This window comes from Equus quagga, chromosome 11 (assembly GCF_021613505.1).
Source record: "Equus quagga isolate Etosha38 chromosome 11, UCLA_HA_Equagga_1.0, whole genome shotgun sequence".
Lineage (NCBI taxonomy): Eukaryota > Metazoa > Chordata > Mammalia > Perissodactyla > Equidae > Equus > Equus quagga.
The window spans coordinates 89,884,173-89,901,010 of record NC_060277.1 but is presented as its reverse complement, the minus strand read 5'-3'; the positions used below and the strand labels follow the sequence as shown (position 1 = coordinate 89,901,010).

The window sequence follows — 16,838 nt, the reverse complement described above, 5'->3', positions numbered from 1 at the left end:
TGAACAGAGCTAGGAAATAAAATGTATATTTTAAGGTAATGATATTGTATTGCTATTTCCAGTTCAAACTTGCAGATCTTTAGAAATATTTTAAAATAGTTTTACTTTTGTATTGACATTTTTCTGTATTCCTAGAGGTTCATTGCATTATCACTATTTTTATTAAAGTAGGTTTACTGAGGTGTAATTTACACACAGTGAAATTTACCGTTTTTAAGTATCGTTCTATGAATTTTGGTAAACACGTATAGTCATGTAAGCACCACAACTATTAAGATATGGAATCAAGATATAGAACATTGCCATCACCCCAAAAAGTTCTCTTTGTACTCAGCCCTCTCCTTAACTTCTGACCCCTTTAGGCCCTGACAACCACTCGTCTGTTTTTTTGTCCTTATAGATTAGCCTTTTCCAGAATGTTGTATAAATGAAATCATACAACATGTAGTCTTTTGAATTTGTTAAACACATTTAGTGAATTTATTTCAGATATTTTATTTTTCAGCTTCAGAAGATCTTTTCAGCTTGAGGTCTTTTTTTTGGTTTGGTTTGCTTTAGTTCCTATTTCCCCTTTTCTTATGTTCATACTTCCTTTAAATACTTGAATATATTTGTATGAACTATTTCAGAGTCTTTGTGTACGAATTCCATCATATTTGTCATTTCTGTGTCTATTGCTATTGACTGATTTTCCTTCTGGTTATCAGTCATATTTTTCTGCTTCTCTGCATGTTTAGTAATTTTGATTGGATTCTGGGCGGTGTGAATGTTAAGTTGTCCAATGTCTCAATTTTGTTTTTTGCCTTTAGTGAGTGTTAAACTTTGTGTTGGCAGACAGTTAACTGGCTTGGAGATCAGTTTGATCCCTTCAAGATTTGTTTTTAGCTTTGTTCTAGACTAGCATTTACTCTAGGCAGGTTTAGCCCCATTACTAAGGGATCTCGACTGAATGCCCTGAGTGTTGGCTAAGGCCCTCCCCTCTGACTGGTTGGAACTCGAGTGAGCTTTGGTGAGCAGCTTACAGCTCCCTAGTGGTTCTTTGCCTGACCTCGTGGAGTGTCATCCTGTGAGCGCGCAGCTTGGTGTTCAGCAAAAGTGTCTGTGGACTGCTGTGTGCATTCTGGAGCTCTTTCTCTTCCTCTTCCACCGTCCACTGCCCCTCAAATTCCAATTGTCTTGGCCACTTCAAGTTTGAGCTTTTTCTCCTTGACTCTGTGCCAGGGTCTTATAAATGCCCTCAGGGAGAAATCCTGGTGATGGCGAGGCTCACTTTGTTATTTCCCTTTTCAGGGCTCACAATCCTGTGTTGCCTGTTGTCCACCTTCTGAACACAGTTTGATATATTTTGTGCAGTTTTCTAGTTGTTTCTGGCTAGTAGACTTAGTTTGGTGGGCTTGTCTATACTTCTGCATCGAACAATTAAAATGACTCTCTGCACTCTTTCGGATCCCAGTCTCTCAGAATATAGCTATCATGCTTCTCCTAAAGCTTGTTCTTTCCAGTGTGGAACACTCCTATTAGGTCAGAGGATGGATGGTATTTTGTATATGCGCACCAGTCTGGTTGTTTTCTGTCAGATGTGTTCTAGCGTGTACTCTGTACTATAACATTGGTTTTTAAGTACAGCGAGACTACTTAGTCCCAAGATCTGGGATGTGCTGATATGAGCAAATAAGACAACTTTGTAACTAGATGTAGGTAGTTGACAGCAAGTATGTATCCAGGTGTCCTGTAACCAGGTGTCCCGTATCTAGGACTGGTTGAGAAGGTGGGGTTTCCAATATAGGCAGGTTGGGACTTATTCTGTGTGAGCAGCCCTTCAGTTCTTAAAAAATAACAACTTCTTTGGAAGACATTCTACACGTGCTCCCAAGGGTGATCTAAGCTACGCTCTTTAAATGTATCAAGCTCTATTTACATACAATGGTTACCACAAAATGTTTTTTATATTTTTGCTTAGATTCCAGCATGCCATGGGAGGAGTACCCTCCTGGGCTGAGACTAAGAAGCGGAAAACATCTTCAGATGGTGAGTGTTGCTCCCTCTGTTTGAGTTAGTAAATAAGTCCCTATCCCTGTTCTATTGTTATTTCAGCTCTCTCATGAGGCTCGTTAAAATCTGGTGTTTCAAATATGTCTTTTTTATTTAAATGTCTGGTGTTGAAGTCTACCATTTCTCTGTGGGAAGTCCTTTTACAATAGTTTAAGGCTTACTTGATAGCATATTCTCCATGGTAAGGACAATAATAGATGAATTTTCTGTTGTTTTATCTGAACAGAACTGTGTTGCATTGAGGCATAGGATTAAGGGAAAATGAATTCTTGATTCAGAGCCCCTTCTGAAGGCACTGGCCCCTAATCTAGTGGTCCACTAGGAAGTGAGATGTCTTCCTAAGGAGCACATGTCAGGTCAGGCCCCGGTTATTCCTCACTTTATAAAAACTTATTTTTCAACTCCAGCTTTTAAGTTGGGCTTGTAATATAACTGTTTTCTGCTTTTTAGATCCTTGACTTTAGATATTATAAATATGGATAGTTGAGTGAAGATCTGATTTGTGTGCTTGGAGTTACAAATTTTAGACTTGGGGTTGACCTGTGAAATCCTCTAGGGAGTCCAGAGTGTGTCCTCCACATAATGCAGGAGCTCCTTCCTTAACGTCCTTGCTATCTGGTGAGCTTCTGTTTGATTACTGCCACCACCTCTCCCTCCCTTCTCCCCACCCCAGTCAGTCCTCGTGGGCTTCAAGTACAGGGAGCCCATTCAAGGAGCCAGTTGTTTTATATAATTCTGTTGGAAAGCTCAATCTGTTATTTTATTTTATTGTTTTTGGTGAGAAAGATTGTCCCTCAGCTAACATCTATGCCAGTCTTCCTCTATTTTGTATGTGGGATGCCACCATAGCATGGCTTGATGAGTGGTATGTAGGTCTGCACCCAGGACCTGAACCCGCATTTAAACCCCAGGCCACCAAAGCAGAGTGTGTGAACTTAACCACCATGCCATCTGGCTGGCCCCTAACGTTTTTTTACATGACATAATTTTTATGCCCTTGGTCACCAGTTTGTGCTCCTGGACAAAATAAAAGTTTATCATCTGTTTTAGAATGCGGCATTCATAGAACTACAACATTTTAGATTTGAGTAATTATAGATAAGGTTATGCTAGCTGTTGAAAAAGAAAACCTCCCAGACCCTCATGGCTTAATCCAGTAGAAGTTGTTTTTTTTATGTGCGCAAAATTGGAGTGGTGAGAAGGCAGTGATGTACCTCAGGGCCCAAGTTTATAGAAGTTCTGCCATCTTCAGGCTGGGTCTTTCAAAGTTGGCCGAGATGTTGACATCCACTTGGCTTACGGGGAAGAGAAAGAGGCTCACCCAAGGGAGATTCTCACTGGCCTGTCCTGGAAGTGGGGCATGGTACTTTCACCCACATTTTATTGGCCACAATTCAGTTACAAGGCCACGCTAACTGCATGAGATACCAGGAAATGTAGTTTGTGTCCAGAAGAAAGAGGAAATGGCTTGGGTCAACAATTAGCCAGGGTGCTGCCATCTAGGATATCTTAGTCTAATTCATTCATTTTACAGATGAAAAGAGTGAGGTTCAAAAAGATCAAATTGACTTGTCTAAGGTATACTTCTTATTGGCAGAGTGGTGACTAGAACCCAGCTTCACAGCTGTTTCCAACATGTGATTTGTTATTTTTATCTATAAGTACTTCATTGAGTATCTTTAAAAGAGAAGTGCTCCCTTCTTTAAACGTTTCATGATGCTGTCATCATACACTTCAAAAATCAACAGTATTTCGTTAATATTATAGATTGTTTTATTGTTGCTGTTTTGTTCATTTATCCCCCTCAATCTTTTTAGCTTGCTTTGTCTTCTGCTTGGTCTTCATAGTGCTTTTGAACCTGGCTTGATGTTTTGGAAATTCTTACCTATTATCTCTTCAACTATTTTTTTTCCAGTCTTCCTTTCCTTCTGGGGTACCAATTACATGTATGTTAATTTTTTTTAACATATTCTCTGCTCTTTCCTGTATTTTCTATCTTTTTTGCTTTCTATATTTTAATCTGGATTATTTTTTCTGATCCATTTTTCAGACCACTGATTCTCTCAACTAATTTTGATATACTGTTAAAAACATCCTTTGGGGTCTTAATTTTAATTACTGTATTTTTCTGGTCTAGAATTTCCGTTTGGTTCTTTTTTATTTTATTGAGTAAGATTAGCCCTGAGCTAACATCTGCTGCCAATCCTCCTCTTTTTGTTGAGGAAGACTGGCCCTGAGCTATCATCCGTGCGCATTGTCCTCTGCTTTATATGTGGGACGCCTACCACAGCATGGCTTGCCAAGCAGTGCCATGTCCGCACCCGGGATCCGAACTGGTGAACCCCGGGCCGCCAAAGTGGAACGTGCGAACTTAACCGCTGCACCACTGGACTGGCCTCCATTTGGTTGTCTTTTTAATAGTCTAGTTCTCTGGCTCAATTCTCAACCTTGTCTTTCATTATTCTTGAACATGCTAAACATAATATTTTTAAAGTTTATGTCTGATAACTCCATTGTCTAGATCCCCTGCCAGGAGTGCCTGTCTTTCCTTAGATTTTCAGTCAAGTTGTCTTACCTTGACCTTGTTGTATTTCACTGAGTGCTGGACATTATATACGAAAATAGTATTGACTAATTAGAGATCTAGGACAGTATCATCTTTTCCAGAGAGTTTGTGTATTTGTTTCTGGGTAGGTGGCTGGGCAAGGGGCACTGACAATCCCAGAGCATCTTATTCCAGTGAGAAATTGTGGGGATTCAAAGCTGCTTTCAGTTCCTGGAAGATTTTCTCATAGTTCTTCGATTTCGCCCTTAATCTTAGATGTAGCCTTTTGTGGCTCCGATCCAAAGCCTGGTGATTTACCAGATCCCCTTAAGAACCTTAGAGGGCCTTTAGTGCTGCTTTTTGCCCTCTTAGCCCCATGATTGTTTTAGGAACTCTGCTCAGCTTCTCAGCTTTCTGGGAAAAAAAAAACAAAACAAAAAACCAAAAAACCAAAACACAACTTTGAAGTTCCGATTCACAGTTTGCTGACATCCATCTGTCAGTCAACCGTAAGTTCTGGTTCTTTTTCATGTGAGTCATTAAGCTAGATCTGCTGTCCCCACTTTTGTCAATTTTCCAAAATTATGAGTTGCTCTTTTTAAATTAAATGCTGACTTTATTTCATCTTGTTTTAGTCACCGTCTGTAAATGTGTGTCTTTTATTCCAGAGTCAGGCTTTGATTTTAACCATATATATTGAGCTCTGTGTTATCTTTTTCTTTTCCCAAATTTATTTTGCTGTTTTACCAATTGCAGCTTAAATAAAGTGGTTGGGAAGATGGGAGGGAAGTTGAAGTTTGAAATATAGTCATTGGGGTAGGTAATGGCCATCTCATTGATTCTAAAGATCAGCCTTGTGGGTTTGTTTGACTTAGATGAAAGTGAAGAGGATGAAGATGATTTGTTGCAAAGGACTGGGAATTTCATATCCACATCAACTTCTCTTCCTAAAGGCATCTTAAAGGTGAGAGTCAGTGAAGTTGTACCTACCCAGCTAATTACCTCTGAAATCCAGTATGCTTCCCAGTTACAAATGTATGGATTCCTGTTAGCTGTGGGATTAAATCTGTTTGCTGTCGTTTTGCCTCGGTAAATACTTGTTAGTTTTTTTTTTTCCATTTGCAAAAATGATCAAGAAGATTAAATTATATCCCCAGGAATCTTTTAGGAGTCCTATGTGATTTCTCCTTTGCATTTCTCTTCATTTCTGTTGGCACCAGCCTCGTTCATGCTGCTGTCTTCTCTCACGCTGTGTACTGCAGTAGCTTTGTGACTAGTCTCCCCACTTCTGCTTGACTTCTTCCTAAACTGTTCTTCATCTAGTAGCCAGAGGGATCTTTTAAAAATAAAACATCAGGTCATGTCACTTTTCATTGCTTTTTGAAAACTTCTGAATTGCTTATCATACTCTACACTGCCCTTCCTGATCTGGCTTCTGTCTATGTCTAAAACTTCATCTCAGACCTTTTTTCCTTTATTCCCTCCTCGAGCCACACAGGTCTTCTTTTCTGTTTCTTGAACATGCTGAGTCTTTTCTTGCCTCAGAAACTTTGCTCATTCTCTTCCTTATACCTGTCTGTTCTTCAGGCACTGCTAACGGCCAGCTTGTCCTTTCCTTTCTGCTCAGATGACACCTTAGAACTAAGTCTTTCCTGGCCATCCTATCTAAAGTGGCCTACTACTAGTTACTTTCTAACTCATCACTGTGTCTAGCTTGTTTGTTGGAGTAACAGAGTGCCTGCCCAGCACAGTGCTTCAGTTAAATATCTGTCAAATGAACAGATCTGTCTCTGACATAGATATTTTTCTCCATTATAAAATCGTCACATGTGTTTCTAGATAGAGGAAGGGACCCTGTTATGGCAAATTATTAGGAGACAGTGATTCTGTCTCTGCCCACCTTAAGACAGTTCATTCAGCTTCTCATAGGGTGAATTCATTGAAAACATAGTCACCATAAAGATTTAACTTTAATGGTTACAAACAAAGCATACATATAATACTTTCTTTTTTGTGTAATTGAATTTCTTTTTCCCCCTGAGGAAGACTTGCCCTGAGCTAACATCTGTTCCTAGTCTCCTTCTTCTTGTTTGTGAGCTGCTGCCACAGCATGGCCACTGACAGATGAGTGGTGTAGGTCTGTGCCTGGGAACTAAACCCAGGCCACTGACGTGGAGCATCCCAAACTTAACCACTAAGCTACCGGGGCTGGCCCTATAATTGAATTTTTAATACAGAAGGAAAGACCTGTAAAAACAGAAATAACTGGAAACAGTTGAAATGATGCATGGGATCACCATTACTTAAACCAGCAATCTTGTACCCTGGGAGGAGAACATAAGCAATCCATGTGCAACCATAGAACCGTGGGGATGACCACATAGTGCCTCTTATTTGTGCCTTAAATGCAACGAGGCTGGAGTAGGAGTTTTAAGTAAACATTCCCTGGAAGTCAAAGTCTCCTGACCCAAATGGGTGTGTCGTGGGGAAATGACTGTATCCTGGTGCTCCATGACCTTAATGATTTAATCCCCTCATATGAAAGATGATAAAAATGAGTTATTACATAGTAAAATGACTTACTAGTTGGTAGCAGAGCTTTGGTCTTCTGATTACCATTCCAGTGCACTTTCTTCTGCCTTATAACTACTTTATAATGTCTTTCCTTCGTGTTTTAAAGCAAATAGTGTTAATGCATTTGAATTGATAAAATTCCAGCTTTATTTTTCCGTAGATGAAGAACTGCCAGCATGCTAATGCTGAACGTCCTACCACTGCTCGGATCTCATCTGTGCAGTTCCATCCTCGTGCACAGGTTGTGATGGTTGCTGCACTGGATAACACTGTGTCACTGTTTCAGGTATGCATTTTTAAATGAGGACTTGGAGTGCAAAGTGTACTACCAGGATACAGGGTCTATGGGAAATTACCAAAAGGAATGTTTTCTACTTGCTTGTAGGTTGATGGAAAAACAAATCCTAAAATCCAGAGCATCTATTTGGAAAACTTTCCCATCTTTAAGGCTTGTTTCAGTGCTAATGGAGAAGAAGTTTTAGCCACGAGTACCCACAGCAAGGTTCTTTATGTCTATGATATGCTGGCTGGAAAGTTAATCCCTGTGCATCAAGTAAGAGGTAAGGTTTGTATTGAACACATAGCTGGTCATCTCACCCCTTCCCCGCCCGCCCCCGCCCACAGCTGAGTTCATTTAACAGTATTTAGAACCACTTTTTTCCCTCCCCATAGGATTATTAAAAAACAAGAGTTTCTTTAGTTTTAGTATTTGGAAAATGGCATTGTGTCGTTGAGATAGTGTGTTTGAATGAAAACAGTGAACTGACTTTGTATTGAATACTTATTATGGGAAAATCATAATTTGGAAATGTCTCCCCCAGACCAGAAAAGCAGTTACAGATACTTGGCTGCGAAATTAGCAATTGATGCAGCTGAATGAGCATGAGCCTGGGAGCTGGAAGACCTGGGTGCCGCTTCCTTGGACACATCACTTCACCTCTCTGATCTTAAAGAAATTTGGATACCTTCTGGTTCTTCTAGTGTTTGTTAGCATAGAATTTTGGTTTACAGTTAAGGAAATAAGCACTGCTTTTGGAGGTTATGATGTGTTTTGAAGCATGAACTATCTTTCTTCTGTCTTACCCGTTCTTCCCCTGTGTTCCCCTGCCCCTGTTACCACAGAAAACATGACACCTTCCTGAATCCTTTGGGAACCAGGGCACTTGTACTGAGGTTGGCTGGGTTACATTATAAATCTTGGGAGGTGGTGTTGGCATGTGCTGCAGGTCGCTGGCCGTCTCCCTGTTAAACTGCCCCGCTGTGGGGCTGTAAAGGACAGGGCTAGCTCTGTACAGCGTCTTTCCTGCTAGTGGTTGAAAGTGAATCAGGCCAACTTTAGAAACATTTATGATGTTTATTTTCAGTGTTTCCAAACTTCTCTTTTCCTGTGTTCCCTGACACCTTTAGTGCTCCTTTCCGTGTAGGTTCTTAGTTTATCCAATCATGCTTTAAACTGGGCTTCTCAGACGTTAGTGTCCATGTGAATCACCTGGGGATCTTGTTAAAATGCGGATTCTGATTGTGTAGGTCTGAAATGGGGACTGATTTCTGCATATCTCACAGGCTCTCAGGTGGTGCTCATGGTGGTGCTGGTCCATGGACTGCACTCTGAGTTGAAAAGCCTTAAAGCATCTCCCATGTTAAAATAGAAAACAGTATATAGTAGTTAGTACTTCTACGTATCATTCCACTAATCAAAAGGAATGGGCCTTGGTTCTTGCCTTAAATCCTCTTGGGGAAAACAAACCAGGGGTTGGCCAAGATAGAGTAGTTAGTGACATTTACTGTGATCTGCTTGTGTTGAGGAGTGTGTATCCTAGTCACCAGCTACTTCTAAGACACAGCATTTATCTTTCCCTCTCAATATTTTCCCTTCTCCTTTTGACTCAGTAAGCATAGCTGGTAATGATGATAATAATAGTATTGATAAATCAAAGAGATTTCTTTTTGTGGTGATATGCTATTGAATGCTATTCTCACTGTCTCATCATTATTAAACACTCTAAATAACTCAGAAAATTAATTGAGGACATTAGAATAAGGGGGGAAAATTGCTGACCAGTTAGGATATGCAAGCCTTATCCATATGCAAATTTGAAAAACGAATACAGGATTGATGTAAATAGTGTGTTCCATTAATCTTTTGGGGTTCATAATGTGTGGTCCATGGACTCAGAATTCTCTGGATAGAATTCAGGGGCCTATGAAGTTAGGTGGGAAAAACATGACATCTTTCTTTTTACTCCCCTCTAACTGAAATTTAGCATTTCCTTCAGTCATGGATGTTTTGAATAATCATTAATTTGAGAAGGGGACCATACGCTTTACCAAACTGCCAAAAGGTCCTTGGCACAAAAAAGGTTACGACCCCCACGTTTCTAGTTCTGACTCCCAAAGCAGTTTCTGCTGTATCATTTAGACAGGCATTCTTCAGAGAGAAGTCTTGTTCTTAGTAAACGTAGAAGGAGTTTCACCATTTGGGAATCACATTAGTTGGTCAGGCAGCCATTTTGGTGATAGGTGTTATGGTGTGGTGATCTCAGCCTCAGTGTTCTCTTTCTCTGAACTCGGGCCATAAGTGTTGAGAGAATTTTTTAAAAGCACTTGCCGCATGGTAAATGCTCAATAAATGGCAACTGCTGACCTTGTTAGGAATAGCATATAACCTGTCTGATGACAATGAGACTAATATTTTAATTTAGCAGCTTAGAATCAATCCACTTATCGTCCTATGGAATTTGGCTCTATTCTAGTTAAATTGGCCGTTCCTTTTCTTAACAGGTGCTCAGTGATTGACCTAAAAATCTTATTCACAAATCTATGAAGATTTGTATCTGACATCTTTAAAGCATTGTATCTTCTTTACCTAGGCCATATTATAAATTTTATCTGACTCCTATTTTGAAAAGTCCAGCATTTGTAAAGAGCAATTATAATACTATTTGCATTAATCAGTATTTTTTTGTGAGGCTAAAAGCAAAAGGGTATATACATATAACTAGTATAACACACTGTAAGCTTGGATGAAAATAGTTGTTTCTTATTTTTGCAATTAATTCCTAGAGCAACTACCTGTCCTCATTTGTTTGAATTCTGGTGTTTCCTCCTTGAAGACAGCCCCTCTCTGCTGAACTGCCCAAAAACACAGGCTTACTCAGGCCAAAAGCATAAGGTCTTCCAGCCACCTGCAGGCAGTGAGCAGTGGACTGTGTAATGAGTGCTCTGGCGCTTTGCCTGTGCTGCTGCCGCACTGGGTCTGGGTTCACACCGGGTCTCTGTTCACACTGGTCCTGCACAGTGTGAGGGAACTTGGTTCACTCTTGCTCTGATGAAACCTGTGCAGTCTGTAAACCTCCAGGGCTGCTGTGGTGGCTAGCTTTAGGCTCCATGGTGAATACTTTTGAGTTCTCTTTCATGTTCCCGCTGCCCAATACCGTGCCATTAGGACTGGGTCTGGAGGGGTTTCCAGCTGTAGCCTCACCCAGTGCTAGAACTAGCCTCCCTCCCCTGCTTTATTGTGTAATGATACTTTTCTTATGTTTGGAACTATTTCTATATACTGTAGTCAGTACGTAAGGTTTGTCCAGAATTTGGGGTGAAAGTTATTAGGAATAGATTCATTGTGAAGCAGCCTGGTCATCAGCAGAAGTAACCCCAGTGATTGGAAATAATGTGTCTGGATTGATTCCAATCAAGGGACCTAGGGTGTCATCTCTGGGGGCAGGACTAGAGTGGGAGGCTGTGTGTAGTGGTGTGAACCATCTAGACAAAGACCGTTAATAGGATAGAGATGGTCTGTAGGAGCCTTAAGCAGCATTTTCCTGTAGGGGAACAAGGGCTCTTCACTAGGTTTTTCTAAATTCCCTTTCTCTGATTAATATTTTAACTTAGCAACTTAAAATTTTTTTAAATAATTTTTTTTGACTAGGCAATAACGTTTACATGGTACAAAAATCTAATACATACGAATGGGTGGACAGTGAAGGTCTCTTCCTCTCCGTCTCCCTGGCCACCTCCTTCCCTTCTCTGGAGGTAGCCAATTGTACCCATTCTTTATGTATCCTTTCTTTTAGACAGCTTTTTAATAAGTAACTTGGCTCTCTAAGCAGTGTGATGTCAGAAGGAGTCTCCTGCATAGTCAGTACGAGACTTTTAGGTCTGGAAAAGGGACATGTCCCTTTGTAGATAAGTAAATTGACTCTTTGGTTTGTATACCTAGCTCTTGTGACTTGGTTACGTGAGTCACATCTTGAGAAGCTAATCATCTCTTGAATATACTGATATCTTGTGTTTGTCTTGGATCCACAAAGTTAAGGGTTAGACTCCCATTCATCGTGGGAACTGTAGTAGGCGGCCAGCAACTAGTTTCCACATGTTATGTCTTTGGCTGTCTCTAACGGCAGTATATTTCCCTCCTTGTAATCAGCTTTGTGACTAAGAAGTATAATTTATCCTTTTAGCTAATTGCAGATATTGTTGCTTGTATTTGGAAAATTAGTTGATATGTTACCTGTTTGGAGAGCTGAATCTCTGGGCTGCGATTAAAATGGTGAATGTTAATCAAGACAAGGAAGAGAAGTGTGCTAAACACTTTTTAATGACGTTATATTTGGGTCATGCTTAATGATGCATGGTGTCAGACTTATTTCGAGTCTGAGCCTAGGTTTTGGTTAATTTGAGGCACTTAGATGTTTTAAAAGGTCAGAAAGTCTCAATTCTCAATGAAAGATAGCTTTATTGAAAACCATATTAATCCTTATTTAATTGAATCATCTCCTTAGGTTTGAAAGAGAAGATAGTGAGGAGCTTCGAAGTCTCGCCAGATGGGTCCTTCTTGCTCATTAAAGGCGTTGCTGGATATTGTCATTTGCTGGCAATGAAGGTGAATCATTATTAGTTGCTGCTTGCTCTTCTAAGATTGAGGCATTAGTGTAGGAGTAGTCTTGAACCGTACCCTATGGTGTCCTTAAATCTGCCCCTCAAGTAGAGGAGCACAGTGGGACTGGGGAGAAGTTCCTGAGTATAGGGGAAAACCAGGTTGAGTAGGTGCCACAAAAGGGAGAGCTAGATTGTTTTATTCTGCACAGTGTGATTCTCGCATGCACCTGCTAACCATTTGGTAAGTAATACTTATTGATCTTTTAGACTAAAGAATTGATTGGGAGCATGAAAATTAATGGAAGGGTTGCAGCATCCACGTTCTCGTCCGATAGTAAGAAAGTATACGCGTCTTCAGGTAAGTTAATGACATGATGATCTGAAGCGTCTTTGAAGCTTTCGATGTGTTTCCATTTCAAATTTAACCAAAAACTGTGTTTTAGACTTTCTTATTTCAGTAAGAAAATCAGTTTTATTTTTAGAATTCATTTTTCATTGCCATTTGTCTCCTCATAGCACTAACTGCTGATAGTGAAGGGCTAACCATTTAATATGCGCTGTTAACATGTTTGGAGCAAAGATGGGAAGAAAATGCTTATTTAAAAGATGATTCATTTTAAGACTTCCCTACTTTCTTTTTGAGACATACTTAGAATCATCACACCTTTTCTTTCAGCCCCTTTAGACTTCGCTATCATTTGGAGTTTTCTCCGTTATTGACTGAAAACAATTGAGATCTCATCCTTTCTGACATTTCTGTGGTTCTCTTGACCAACTCTCATCCTGATGGTCTCTAATGTCTGCTCTCTGCCCTTCTGACTAGCCTGGGTCATCTTTGGCTCTCACTCCCTTTCCTGAAGGCTCTTTGAGGCCATCACAATCGCAGAGTAGCTCATGCTGTTTGGTGGTGGGAGGTATGAGAGTGGTTCTGCCTGGGAGTGGTAGTCTGCAATCTCTGCAGAGCTTTTTAGCATTATTTTAATTTTACCTCAGCTAGGAACATTTGATAATATGGCATTACTTTTTTTAAAAAAGGATTTGCTTTAGCATTGCCTCATGTTTAACTTTCATTCTGGTTTTGTCCTAGACTCAACCTTACACAAAGTTGAGTTACTTTGCATGTGTATTTTTTTAAATTTACTAATATAAGAAGCTCAGCAGCATACATATTCCCTGTATTATGCTAGGTGTTCTGAGAGGTAAGGAATAAATATTGGTTCAGAGTGATGTTCCTAATGAAATGGCCCTTGGATTCTGGAAGTTGAGAATTAGAGTCAGTCAGTGGGGGAGAAGAGGTGGAGGGTCAGCAGAGATACTGAAATTTGGCGTATAAATTGGATGCAGGTGCAAAATATTTACAAAGTTGGTCCCTACTCTAGAGGTCTAGTTTACCATACGGAGGGCCCTGAAAGCAGGGAAGGAGCGGTCAGAAGGCGACATCTAGATGAGCTTCCCGCCCGTGAGCTCTTCTCTTCCCATTGCAGTCTTTGCTCCGTAGACTAATCTTTAGACACCTTTCTTTATTGTAACATTACCCTGCAGACACATGTGATGGTTTTAAAATTTGACCCTGTTCAATTTTTTCCAAATGTATTTTACTACTACCTAACCTAAACCCTTCTGCCAGCCTGTCAAGTTTTATTTGTCAAGGAAATAGTTGAAACAGTGAGATTCATTGAATTCTCATTGGGGGAGATTAAGAGTATAGAAGAGTGAACTTTACAGCAATATCCACAGAAAAGGAAGAGATGAAATAGGTTTGAGATGGGTGTAGGGTCATAGAAATGTAGAGTGAGTGTGGGGAAAGGATGATCATCTGTATCGAGTGCTGTAGGAGAGAGACAAAGAATAAGGACTGATTTTGGCAATTAGAGGGTCATTTCCATCATGAAAATATTTCTATTCTCTTCAGATTTAATATCCCCTCTTACTTTGCACACATTCTCCCTTCTCTAAACTATTTGTGCTTACTGCTCACAGTTAGCATTTCTTGTTATTTAAGTGACTTGGTAATAGATAAATTGTGTGTGTCTTATTTAAATGGTGAATTCCCGGTGGTCTGGATCAGTTTGTTCTTCACTTCCTCCTCCTCCATCGTCAGCATCGTCAGTCTGGTATCTGAGTCACCCAGCCTTACATTCGAGGTGCTCTAGTACCTCGTGATAGATGTTGGAAGACATATGCTGGTGGGTATTTTGTTTTTTCAGTTTTTGCTCCAATAACTTATTGGAATAAAATGTAGAAACTTTTTCTAGAAGCTAAACTCAAACCAAGACTTTGTGATTTTTTTACTCTGAATCTGAAGATACTGTGTAGTAATGACTAACTGAGGGTGCAGTTTTCTACGTATGAGACTGTGTATACGAGAAATATTTTTAGGCCGCTTTTCTAGACCTAGGACGCTTAGAGTGGGCCATCATTTGTAGTCCCTGGTCCTGTTAGAGAGGGACTAAGAATGGTCAGTTCACTTGCCCTTCAAGTTTAAAGCAAAATTAACTGAACCCTCTTTTGGCTCTTTCATGCAGCGGATGGGGAAGTTTACGTTTGGGATGTGAACTCTAGGAAGTGCCTTAACAGATTTGTTGATGAAGGCAGTTTATACGGGTTAAGCATTGCCACATCTAGGAACGGACAGTATGTAGCTTGTGGGTAAGTAAAGAGGTTCTAGTAACCTTTGATCACCTTGTGCTAATGAGAAAATATTAAAGGGTTGAATGTACTAGATGGTGCTTGAGTATAAAGTGTTCAATTATAGGAAATCGGTAAACCCAGATCTTTTACATTTTATTGTCTTAATGCAATGCTTAAGAATAATAATAATGGTGGTTTATCAGCTCTTTGGCAAAGAAAATACTAGACTGCCTTACATCATTGTGTTTTCTCTTACGTTTGAAGCATGTATTTGGTCACGTCAGGTTTTCCTGTGGGCTTAGTTTCTTGCCATTGATGAGGAAGTAGAATAAGATAAACTTTGGGTTAAAGTCTTAAAGATACCTAAGTTATTTTTTCCTTTATCCAGGAGGTATAAACCAGAAACGTGTTCCTTGGAAATAGTTTTTTGTATTGTAGAAACTTGGAAAATATTATCTGGAACATGTTACTGTGTTACGTTTATTACACTTGGGAAAAGATGGCTTTATTCTCCTACTTGACTCTAAAGGTGCAGGGTGGGAGGAGGCGCGTTAGATATTTACTCGTGATTCTAAACTGTCTTACCTACCAAACCATCAGGCAGCACGTGTAATTTTAGAGGTTTCAGAAGTGGATTTTTATGACTTTCTTAGACTAAACACAAGTGATCCGGAGAGATTTCAGTCAGATCCTGTCTGGGAGGGAGGTCAGAGGGGTCTTGCCTGTCCAGAAGCAGAGCGTACTCACCACTCTTTCTTCACTTCACTCCCTCCTTCAAGGTTAAAATTGAGGAACTGCTTGTAAATATCCCTACGCCCATTTGAAAATTGGTCAGCTACTACCTTTGGGGCCTGGGAGGAAAGGAAAGTAGAACCAGGCTGTGGAGCTTGGAGACCAGGCCAGCATCACGTGGACAGTGAGGCAGTAGGACAGTGGCAGGTAACTTGGTGTGGGAGTGCCCGAGTTAAGGTCCTTCCCTTTCGTGTGTTTCCACTAGTCAAACACCTGTGCCACCCTATAGGCGGGAACAGCTCAGTGTGAACCCCGCATCTGCCAGAGTGCTGTGCACTGTGGCAGCAAGTCACGATTAGCAGAACTTCTGGGAATAAAGCCCCTTTTAAATGAAGACTGGTGTGTAAACTAATGACAGGCAATTTTAAGTAGAACTGCTTTTGCCTCTGTGTGGGACAAGAATAACTGCACACAAATGACCTTCGTTCAAATTTGTGAAGTTAGTCTTTTTCTGGTCCTTGCCTTTCTTTTTTGTATCACTTTTTTTTTAATGCCCTTTGAAGGGTCCAAACAGGAAAGAATCTAATATTAGTAGTTTAAATTCACGTGATTTTAATTGCCCGTTGGTGTAATTGAATTCTGATGATTCTGATATGCTTGGTCAAAGAACATTGTTAAACCTGCAAGGAAAGCTTAACCTTTGTTAGAGGAATTTCTGATGTTAATAGGCAGGTGGGGAAGAGTTACTGGTGGTGGAGGAGCCAGAGGAGGAGAAGCTGAGCCCACCTGGCTGTCTGGGTGCCAGCTCCCTCCTTTCCTCTCTGTCGTGTCGTGTCATGTCCCGTCCCACCCCGCTGCCTGCAACTGGTGTGAAAGCACTCTGTTCTGGCCTCTGCAGCTGGGAATTAACTCCTTCTTTGATCTCAGAACTTATGTGTTAGTATCGTTTAACTCTTCTCGTTCAGTGTCCTGACATAGGATGCTTTCTATGTGTGGTTTTGCTCTGAAAAGGAAATAGAGCAACTAAGAATGTTGCAAATAGAGAGCTCTTTTCGTTTACGTTACTGTTTTTTTACAGCTTTGGTTAATCTAAGGATTGCTGTATATTTTTAGCAAGTTTTCACAGTAATTCATCCAACATCAGTGTTAAACGTTCTTGGGAAGTCATTCTGGATTAACCCTTCATTTTATAGACGGGGGACTGATGCTCTGAAGCGTCCTGAAAGACACAGCTGGAAGTATTGACCTTGAACTCTGCGGTCTTACTTTTTCGGGTGCCGCGGCCTTCTCCCTCCACTGGGTAGAATCTGTAGTTAAGTGGTACCTTGGCTGTATCTTTTGTAAGTGAAGAAGGGGAAAGAGTGGAGACATGGTGTACTCTCCCTTGCATATGACAGCCCTTTGTATGCATAGGCCCTTGCAGTCT

General features: G+C 40.4%; 1 protein-coding gene across 2 annotated transcripts in view; it reads left to right on the top strand.

Annotated features, from left to right (window-relative positions):
* Positions 1 to 16,838, top strand: part of UTP18 (UTP18 small subunit processome component) — a 35,714-nt gene that overhangs the window by 5,239 nt on the left and 13,637 nt on the right. For both annotated transcript variants that reach the window (XM_046677242.1, XM_046677241.1), the window contains exons 4-10: positions 1,961 to 2,028; positions 5,473 to 5,561; positions 7,332 to 7,457; positions 7,557 to 7,731; positions 11,953 to 12,053; positions 12,317 to 12,407; positions 14,575 to 14,698. In XM_046677242.1, the coding sequence (XP_046533198.1) occupies positions 1,961 to 2,028; positions 5,473 to 5,561; positions 7,332 to 7,457; positions 7,557 to 7,731; positions 11,953 to 12,053; positions 12,317 to 12,407; positions 14,575 to 14,698 (774 nt within the window). The remainder of the gene's footprint in view (positions 1 to 1,960; positions 2,029 to 5,472; positions 5,562 to 7,331; positions 7,458 to 7,556; positions 7,732 to 11,952; positions 12,054 to 12,316; positions 12,408 to 14,574; positions 14,699 to 16,838) is intronic.